Source organism: Nanorana parkeri, unplaced genomic scaffold (assembly GCF_000935625.1).
Source record: "Nanorana parkeri isolate BGI_ZX_2015 unplaced genomic scaffold, ASM93562v1 scaffold203, whole genome shotgun sequence".
Classification (NCBI taxonomy): Eukaryota; Metazoa; Chordata; class Amphibia; order Anura; family Dicroglossidae; genus Nanorana; species Nanorana parkeri.
In genome coordinates this window covers 1,095,617-1,106,513 of record NW_017306471.1, presented here as the reverse complement: position 1 = coordinate 1,106,513, position 10,897 = coordinate 1,095,617, and the positions used below count along the sequence as shown (strand labels likewise).

Below are 10,897 nucleotides of genomic sequence, written 5' to 3'. Positions count from 1 at the left end.
TGTAACTTATCTTTGAAAATAACTCATTTTATGTTGTGACAATAGTGATGGATGCAGCCTCCATGTCATGGTATAGCTATATATGCAATGTAAATATCTAGCTGAAGTTCATTTAGGGACCTTCCTTCCCTGTCTTTTCAATCAGAAGGCATATTTGGCAATTGCTCCTCATTTTGATCAATCACATTGGTAAGTTAAGGTCCCCACACACCTTACGATAATCGTACGATAATCGCGGGAAATCCCGCGACCGTACGATTTTCGTAAGGTGTGTGGAAGCCGTGCGACCTCTACTACTGTAAGGTCGCACGACTTTGAACTTACGGATATGTTCGAAAACCCGCCGAGCATCGTACGACGTTCGGCGGGTTTGTGGCATGTCCGTACGATAACAGCCGTACGGGCCGGTGTGCGCAAGCGCACACTGCCTGTTCGGCATTGCGGTCATCGGAAGCCCGCCCCTCAGGGGCGTGGCTTGCGATCATCGCAAGTACGATCTGCCCATGCAAGATAGGCAGATCGTTCGTTTTTTAAAGTACCTTACAACCATCGCAAGACAAAAGTCTTGCGATGGTTGTAAGGTGTGTGCCCAGCCTTAGACATGGACATTCATTAGTTCCAAATGTCCATTAAAAGGTTGGTAAAAATATTAACTATGTTACAAAAACGTTAAAAATGGAACTGAACTGAAACAATTAAGAGTTGCTATTGTATAGAGAACATCTACAAATGTTAATTGTGCCTAAGCAGAACCCCCTGAAATATGTACACCCCTGTCTGGAATTCTTCCTGAAAAACAGCTTTTGGTCTACAGCCTCATAACTGTATATTTGCAGTGTGAGATCTAAGGCAATGCTGCCTCCTAGAAAAAGGAGATTTTAAGATGTCACTACTGCACCGCTCACAGTTGTTCTTGCAGGAGGCTTTGACATGAGGGAGTGGAGCCCTGCCTCTATTAAGATGTCCACATCCACAACACCATAGCCAGCCTAGTGACGCAACGTTTCCTTTCCTGCAGCTAACAGCCAAGTCATTTCCCTGCCCCGAGCCTGTGATTGGACAGTGAAGAAGCAGCAATAGGCTGACAAGGTCATGTCTCTGCTCTTTTCTCATGTCACATTTTCCTTGTTAGCTAATTCACACCCAGGACATCTGACTGGCCCCAAGCACTGCCCCTCTCTCTCACAGTCTAAGTACTGCTTTACAGAGGATTACAAGAGGTAGACATCAAATCAAATAAGCTATTAATAGTTGCTGCATTTAAAATACATGTCATATTTTTTTTAACACATTATTGGTGTTTTTTATGTGCCTAATATTTAGCTCTAAGCAGTAATATATTAATAATTATTTTTTATGATATAGTACCATCACTGTTCATCCTGCACTAGGCACACCCTGGCAGCCTGAGAGCACCGAAGGATACTTGGACAAGTAGCTCTACACTGTATTTCTATACAGATTTCAATACTAATCTATACAGATCCTTGCTATAGAAGCAACGTTTTTCACTGCTGAGAGAACAATTGTACCCAGTCTAGCAGATCCACCATCTACATACATCCTATAAATGGTTTGCATGTACACATAAAAATCATATAGCTGTGTGTTGTAGCCGTATAGTTTCTTTTTTATTCCACCATTTAGCTGTCTGTAATAAGTTGTCATCAAATGCGCCGTTACATTTTCATGAGCATTCTTACATAAAGCGTGCTCACTGTGCCTTTCAATGCAGAAATTACCCAACATTTATTTGCTGTATTGAATATTAGCAGCAAATGCCTGCTCACGAACAGATTAAAATAGGCTGAGTGTATTGGCATCAGTATTAGATCAATGAATTCCTCTTTTCTGCTGTGATTTCCTTTCGGACAAAAGACTGAAGATAACATTTTGTTCATGCACACAGGTACAAAGGATTTAAACTCACATGTTATATGAGCAGACAGGGACAAGACTGAGAATCATCATGTGCTGTGTGAAAATGGGCTGAGAATCATCATGTGTTAGCAAATGGTCAGGGCTGAGTATCAGTATGTGCTGTAAGCAAATGGTCAGGGCTGAGTATCAGTATGTGCTGTAAGCAAATGGTCAGGGCTGAGTATCAGTATGTGCTGTAAGCAAATGGTCAGGGCTGAGTATCATTATGTGCTTTGAGCAAATGGTCATGGCTGAGAATCATCACGTGCTGTAAGCAAATGGTGAGGCTGAGTAATATTATGTGCTGTAAGCAAATGGTCAGGGCTGAGTATCAGTATGTGCTGTAAGCAAATGGTCAGGGCTGAGTATCAGTATGGGCTGTAAGCAAATGGTCAGGGCTGAGTATCAGTATGGGCTGTAAGCAAATGGGTCAGAGCTGAGTATCATTATGTGCTTTGAGCAAATGGTCATGGCTGAGAATCATCACGTGCTGTAAGCAAATGGTGAGGCTGAGTAATATTATGTGCTGTAAGCAAATGGTGAGGCTGAGTAATATTATATGCTGTAAGCAAATGGTCAGGGCTGATTACTCAGATCTGGACTCTGCTCTATGCACTCATAGGAAACAGTGGCAGTATCTCCAGCAATGGTTTTTAAAAATATATAGAAGGGATAATATGGAGTATGCAAGAAAAAATGCTGGAGCACACAAAAGGTGGGTGGGAAAACCTAAAGCATCCACCTAGGCAGGAACAACATGGGAAATTATCCCAGAGAGATCATGATGTTGGAGTATCCAAAATATATAAGAAGCCAGGAGCTGACTTAGCTCATTGGACTCCAAATATACCTAAAAATACTGATCCTTTAAGAGCGGTAATCCATGGCACCCAATCAAAATTCACTTAGCTGAAGTCAGACTGGAACAAAGTAAATGCTGATTGCTTGTTGTGTGTATCGAACAAGGGCATTTGTCTGAACTTTCCTACAATAAAGAACAGCACTTACTAGGTTAAAAAAACTTTATTAACATAGTTGGAATGAAGCATTACATACATTGGTTTACAGGTTTGACTACATATTTAACATACAAGCCTATAAGGCTTTCAGAGGTAATTGGGTGTATCAGCTACGCTGTGCCAGGATACTGTGCAATATTATTAACACAAATGAATTCACAAACATAAATTTTCTTACATATATGAATTAATATAAATTCAAAAAAATAAAGCAAGTGAATAGAACAAATATTGACACGATTATTGTGGAACACAAAGAACAATTCAAACCGTATAGAAATTACTTATTAAAAAAAATAAACATAAATCATAACATGCAGCTACCCACGGCAAGCAATCAGAGAGATAAACAATCAATAATCTGGCTATTGGTTGCTATGGGTTACAAAACATGACCGTTATTTTCAGCGGATAATAAAAAAGACAATTCTACTCTGTCCGCTGACAGCAACTTATCTTGTGGCTTCAGATCTATTATTTTAGTAATTCTGTTCCTGTCATGGCTGTAGATAAATGGCAGCCATGCATTTCTCTTTTTAGGTCGCAGCAGTCCTTAATTTATCAAATGGTCTTTCATAAGAACTGCTCTACAGCCAACAGCCAGATCCGCAATGTCATTCTCCAATTGTTTTCTCCAACACTACTTTTCCCCTGCGAGCTGTTTAATATGATTGGCTGAAGTAGGGCAGCAAAACAGTTTGGACAGAGTGCTGATTATCCAGCAAAATCCACTCCGTGATGCACAGCATATTCCACACCCGAGGTTCTCTTTACCTTTCCTTATAGAAATTGCTGAATTCTTCTGACAATGCTACCTACCTGGATGTTATGCTGATCCTTTAGCTTCCATATTTTCTAAATCACTGACCTAGAACAAGCACCAAGATCGGGAAATTCGGAAAAAAGTCAGACGTATCTGTATACTTGTTCCGGGTTAGTGTCTAAGGGTATTGAAGCCAGAGGATCAGCATGACACCCAGACAACTAGTGTTAGAAGAACGAAAACTTAGAAATAGTCACCTCAATGTTTCTCTTAAGAAAGGTTTCCTTTCATCACCTAAAAGGCAAAATATATTTTTAAGAGTTCTCTGACAGAAGCTCAGGAGCAGAATGTTCTATACCTTATACATAGGTAGAGTCATATAGGAAGGTCTGGATAATGTACAATAATGTGCCGTAACCCACAGCAACCAATCAGACTGCAGTTTAGTAAGATCAGGGAGCGATAAATGCTGATCACTTACTATGAGATACTGTATAAAATACACCACAAGGCATGGGTACTTATCATCAGAGTGGTTATTTTATTATATGAAATATAGAATAATAATAATTCAAAGTCACAAACTAGAAATGGGAGCAGAAGTAAATAAAAAGAAGAAGAGGTACACCATCAAGACTTTTCATTTTGGTAATTTTATTGTTATGGAAGGGAAAGTGTTGTATAAATGACAGCGGGGGTTATATATGAAAAGTATGAAGCAAAATGTCTTCTTTACAACTCTGCATTGCAGAAATGACAGTTGGCAGCTGACTAGCTGCTAGGGGCAACAATAAATGATGTTCTTGTAAATAAACCCCAGGACTGTCCCCCCAAGATGGTGTCCATTATCCCAGGGGCTATACTGCCCATTAAATGGACCTTTCGGTCCATTTAAATGTTGCTTTAAATGGCAACCACCATGTGCCTTATTATCAGTGCTAAGGACAGGTCTTCTCACAGGCTGGGCATCAAACTGCAAGGTCCTTGTGTCAGGATCCAGATCTGAGCCCAGGGCCTTTACTGTATCTGGCCATGGTTCTTCCTGCTGAGCCACCTGGAACATTGGAGCTTCTTGACAGATTTGTAAACTTCTTGCTCCTCCCTGAACTTCCTGTTTGCCAGATTACTTTGCTCCTGACAATATCTTGCTTCCTGCTGCGATACAACATCCTTATACTGCTACTTGTGTACTGACCCTTGGCTGCTGATCCACTAACTACACTTCTAACCTGATACCTTTGCCTACTGACTGTGTCAGCTACTGGACTCCGAGCGTGATCCCAGATCGTGACACCTTGACAACTAAGTCAGCTTGAAAAAGGCCCAAGGGTAGGCAACCTCAGCATTCCAGCTGTGGTGAAACGACAAATTCTACCATGCCTTTGCCTCTTGGAGTTATGCCTGTTACTGCCAGAGTCTTGCAATGTATCATATGATTTGTGATTGGCTACCCCTGCTATATACAAAATATAGAAAACTGCATGCAATTTAGCTCAGTGTGCAAGGTAAATAAAACACAAGATAGATTGTGCATAAAGGTTTATAATAACTGGATCTACAAAATATGTTATGATATTTCTCCACAGCATTCTTCACATAAAATGATGAATATTGCCTTCTTGCACAATATTATTGTATCTGTTAAACTTCCTTTTTTACTGAATGCTTTCATCATCAAATACTTACCGGTTAGCTACGGTCACATACAAGACAAGAAAACTGGCCATATACAAACAGGGATCTGATCACGTGAAATGGAACAATCAGACCCCCCAATCACTCTCCATTCACCTGCATACCTACTATTCCATGCATTCTGCACAGTCATTGGTTCTAATAGAGATTACTTGTTATCGCCGTTCATTTCATCAGAGAGGAATTTTAAAAAAAACCTCCCCAAACACATGCAAGGCCAGTCTTCCAATACAACCTTTCATGTGTCATACACCGACCAATTATCACCCGATATGCTCTATCATATAATGGCATCCATTCATGTCTTAGCTCATATATTACCCTTGTGACAGGTATAGTTGTCATTGCTGGCCTAAAAAGTGCTAGCTGCTTGGCTGTGTCCTGCCCAATACAGCTCAGCCACAGATGTAAACTATGCAAACGAAAGTCACAGCGATGGTATATGTTAGCTACTCGTGCCTTTGTGTAATATCCATGTAATCCTTCAAAATAAGTTTTGCCTGTTCCACTTTATTCTTTCTGACTGATGCTGAGTTCATGATGAAAAGTCAAAATGTTATTCTTCTTCTGGTTTAGTGACTCAAACTATTAAAACCACATCATTAGCACGCCAGATAGATGCCTATCATTTTTAGAAGCGGTCAGCAGCGGCAGCACATATATTATGAAGCTTTACCAAAAAACTGTCTATTACTCAGACAAGAGTTCAAGGGAAAGAAGAGGGAAGAAGACTTCCTACTGTCCAAAAACCTAAATCTTCATTGACTGGAGCAGTCACACTGGGGCCTGCTAAATCCTCCTTTGCTGGTCCAAGTGAAGGTAACTTCCTGTGGTATCTAGTTACTTCCTGACAGTTCTAGATTGTTCCCACGCCTACTGGGAGATATAGTCCACATCGTGTTCTGGGTCTGGCCCAGGCCCTCCTACCAGCTGAACATACATCATAAATCTACTGCAATGCCTTTCCTGCAAACGCAATGAAATAGCTCCACCACTGCCTAATCACTAATCTAAGGCAATGAGACTTGAGGGTAGAGCTTTGATAGGTAGTTCATTCCATTCAAGAACTATCAAGCCTTGACTTCTAGTTCATTCCATTCAAGAACTATCAAGCCTTGACTTCTAGTTGCACAGCTAACTGTCTACCTCCCGTCTAGAATTTTTAAATATACAAGGATCCTCTTTTTGTCTTGAATAGCACGGTTTCATGCTAATCCACTGTATATCCAATGTGTGTATCTCACCATTCTATATCTCACCTGCATGCTCCAACCACAAATCACTTCTCTGAAGCAGTACATCGTAATCATCATTCTTACATTTTTGTAATTGGTGAAGAAAATTAAAAAAGATGGCAGCTTTTTCATAGTCACTAATTAGCTATAAGGGTAGCCACTGCACGTTATGTGGGAGGTAATGCCCAGGTGCTCATTTGCAAGGAAACATCCTTAAAGATCCAAAATATAGAGGGTTATTCACTAAGGAGCCGAAGCATCAACTAATCCTTTGGCTCACTTCGGACGCCGGAGCCCTCCTGTTCAGCTGAAACGAAGGGCTGCTGTACGGGCTATTTACAATAGCCCATACAGCAGCCGAACAGCAAGCTCCAGGGCTTGTGGGGAAGAGGCTATTGTCCCCATCGGCACAGGGACAAGGTGCTTTTCCAGGGGGGACCCTGGAGAAGCACCCTCCCAGTGCCGAGGGCATGTGGCATGGTATGGCAGGGAGGGCGCTCACTCGCTCTTCCCTCCCTTTCCTGCCAGGCCTGTGCTTGGATCATGGGTCTGGTTAGAATTTTAGGGGGTGGAGTTACTCCTTAAAATTCTTACAAGACATATAGGGCCTGGTATGACTTTTGGGGGGAACCCCACACATTTGTTTTTTAATAGGGGTTTGTTTTCTTTCTTTTACCTTTTCTTCTTTTTTTAGCTTTTTTTCTTACATTTTTTAAAATCATTTTTTATATATTTTTTTTCTTTTGTTTACATTTCTTTTTAATATTCTGCTCACTACCTCAGAGGCAGTGAGCAGAATAATCGAATGCCATTCAGCCCCTATGAGAATAGGGGCGAACAGCAGCAAGTGAACTGCCGGAGCTTCGGCTCAGCCGATACAGATGTTGGATCGGCTGATTCAAACGGCTTCTTCACTTCGGCTCAGCCAAACATACTGAGCACGTTCGGGCGACCGAAGCCAGCCGATGTACGGCTGAGTTTATCTGATGTTCGGCTGAAATCAGCCGTACAGGGCCGAAATTAATAGCCGAACGCTCGGTTCACTTTGGCTCGGTTATTCACTTGGCTGCCCTCGGCAGCTTAGTGGATAAGCCCCTAAGTTATAGTATGTTAAAAGAGAACTATGGGGTAACCTTTTTATCCCATAGTTCTCTTTAGGGTCACGGGAGGACATATACTAACGTTCTCCTGTGTCCCAAAGATCAGTATATAGTGGGCTATTGCCCGCTATATACTGAGAGCGCCGCATCCAGGATGGATCCTGACAATACTGTCAAGATCCAGCCAGCTGGCTTATATGACAGTGGGCTCTGCCTATCTAGAGGCAGAGCCAGCTGTGCCCACCCCCTTCCCTGTCCGTTCCTCCAGTCAGTGCTGGGGGATCGGAGAGGGAGGAAATCCCTGCGGGGAGTGGTGACTGACAGTCACCGCTCTCTGCAGGGAGATGATTGGGAAGTGAGTGAGCGACGATATGTGTTCGCTCACTTCCCAATCTATAGAGTCGACATATAACAGTTTCAATGCAACACGTCGGCTCTAACAATGAGGATGAGTGTAAATCACTCACCTCATAGATCTCCTTTAATGTTTTGACAGAGATCAGTCTGTCTTAATAAAGATGGACTGAGCTCCATCAAAGCGTTGACAATAAAATACTTGTTGCTTTGACTTATCTCCACTGCAAGACCCGTGAGTGCCTCTATACCTACTTTGGATTTAGATCTATGCATAAATATATTATGTGCCTAATTTTTTTCTTGTCTTCATGTTCACTATTGGTCATTTTTGGACAATATTCTCTACATAAGTGCTAGCTCTGGAGGTTGTCAAGCTTCTGCAGCTTAAATAGACGTCACTCCACCTCTGTAGTAGAACTCTTATTTGCTTTTGAGCTAAACTAAATTTTGGGAAACAAACATGTCTCATTACACAGAAATAAAAATGTATTTCATGAGGACCCGTCATATAAACTACACATACAGTACTACATATATGAGCTGCTGAAAACTCCTCCCTGAAGACACTACAAGATACTGTTCAATGACAGCAATGTACTACACTCTCATAGATGTCACTAGCTCATGGTGAATAGGGGGACTGCCACCTCCTTAAAAATGGCTGCCCACACTCTGTTTACGATAAAATAATTGAGAGGGAGGAAGGATTACAAAAATATATCCATGTGTTTGCTGCATGCAGCCCTCCAAAACATTTTATTATATGCCACCAATTGAAATGACCTCTGTTACTGATAGTATTTGGCTAAAAACAGGACAGAAATAATGTTCTAATTTCATATAATTAATGTGATAATGTTTACTGAGAGACTCAATTGAAATAATTCACACGAAATTATAGAATGTCAAGTGATAAATTAAATATTAATACAGTCATTCTGTAAGCCTAACTGGACCACATCATCATACAGAGATTAAACTGAAAGAATAGGCTAGTAAAATGTTTACATACGATGTTACCCAATTTATTAAGTTATCTTTAATTACTTCATCTTTATTCCATCACGACTGACCAGTCACCTGCTTGCTACCATGTGCTAAAGATGTCAACCACTCTAAGCTCAGGAACCATCTAAAAGGATATAATGATGCCACATGCAGAAAGGAGGCAGTACCAGCACTAAGTGAATCACAAAACGTTGTTGCCTTCATAGTACCCGCTCAGGTTGGTCTCTGTGGAATTTGGGTTCCTCGCTTGGCGGCCTCTAAAACAAATAAAGTTTAAAAAAAATTAAATACAGTGGAAGTAACAAGGCTGTTAAATATAGGGAACTCTATAGAGGGAAATTGTAAGACGGTGTCTGTTGCCTACATTAATTAACTTGAAGCTGAAGTTTAATCCACTCATATTTTACCTTTCCAGGGTCCTCCCTCGCCCCTTTTTAGCATGCTAAATTAAATAAACCTTTCTGTTCTTATTAACTTATTTTACACCCAGTTATGTCACCACTCGGTCTCTGTGCTTCTCAATTCCAATGCAAGCAGATTGTGGCTGGTGAAAGCGGCTGGCAAGGTGCTGTACATAGCTTCCTGAAAACATCACACCACTGCCTCAGTACACCTCTTAAGAGCCCTCAGTCCTGGCTGGTTCTTGTAAGGTGGTATGCAAAAATCAAAATGCCTTGATAGGCAGATGGCAGTCTGGAGGAGTGAGCAGCCAATTAGATTATTAGAATGACCATTCTATACTAATCAATGAAAATCTATTTATAACATTGGACCGAATACAGGAGAATACTGAAACATATCCCTGTCCTGCCAATCAGGGAACCAGAACATGCACACAACAGCAAGCTATGAGATTTGTCACATGTCTGCAATGACCTATAACTAATTGGAACATATACTGATATTATTGTCCTTTTATGATGATGTCACTGTAGAGGAACTGATGGAGGTGGTAGTGCTGATGATGGTGGGATATATTTAAAGCCTCAATTGAACCTTAAATTGAAATCAGCTAAATACATTCCAAGTGCATTAAAACACGAGATCAGCAAAGTCTCAAAGTTTGTTTCTAAAGTTCTGTTTTTTCAAAAGCAGACACAGCCTGAGTACAAAAGCCTGTTCCCTGCCAGCATGCTGCAGAGTGGGACCCTTACACTGTGTGTGGAAGCAATGGTCTTTTTGCAGAGATCCGACACGCCCCATGCTGAATCAGAGCAAGAGCCCTCCAATCGGTAGGGGGCATGAGCTTTGCTGATTGGAGAGCTCTAGCTCTGACTCAGTTGGGGGCATGTTGGACCTCTGCATAGAGATCATTGCTTCCCTGGAAAGAGCAAGAGTCCCACACTGCAGCATGCTGGCAGGGAACAGATTTTTAACTAAAACAAACTGTAAGACATTAAACGTCTTTTGCCTTGATGCTCCAGGAAAGTATTTTAGTTGATTTAAACTGAAGGTTTCATTGGGCTTTAAATGATATCTTGTTGCTTTTTATTGAAGATAGTTTGTTCAAAAGGATAAAGGGAAATGTCAATAACTTACTTTATACATGGCCCTCTGCTGGGGAGAGAACCAATGTGTTCACAAAAGGTCTATTTACACTACTTACTTAATACTACTTTACTTTCATTTCCATTTATCCTTTTCTTGGTGGATGATCAGGACTAAAATACAGCCAAATAGTAAATATAGGTCTGATGTAACACTCACCTTGCTCCTTCTTTCTAGAGTTTAGCATCTCTGCTTCCTTTGGTTTATGTGATCGCGGAGGGGCATTGGGAGTTTTCCATTGATACACAGGCT

The 10,897-nt window shown here is 41.1% G+C and overlaps 1 protein-coding gene across 1 annotated transcript in view; it reads right to left on the bottom strand.

The window, feature by feature from the left end:
* Positions 1-9,252: 9,252 nt before the first annotated feature.
* TNIP1 (TNFAIP3 interacting protein 1) overlaps positions 9,253-10,897 on the bottom strand; it is a 45,422-nt gene continuing 43,777 nt past the window's right edge. The window contains exons 16-18 of the mRNA XM_018555578.1: positions 10,805-10,895; positions 9,708-9,712; positions 9,253-9,346 (exon numbers count right to left, since the gene is read on the bottom strand). Coding sequence (XP_018411080.1) covers positions 9,311-9,346; positions 9,708-9,712; positions 10,805-10,895 — 132 coding nt within the window. The 3' untranslated portion in view covers positions 9,253-9,310. The remainder of the gene's footprint in view (positions 9,347-9,707; positions 9,713-10,804; positions 10,896-10,897) is intronic.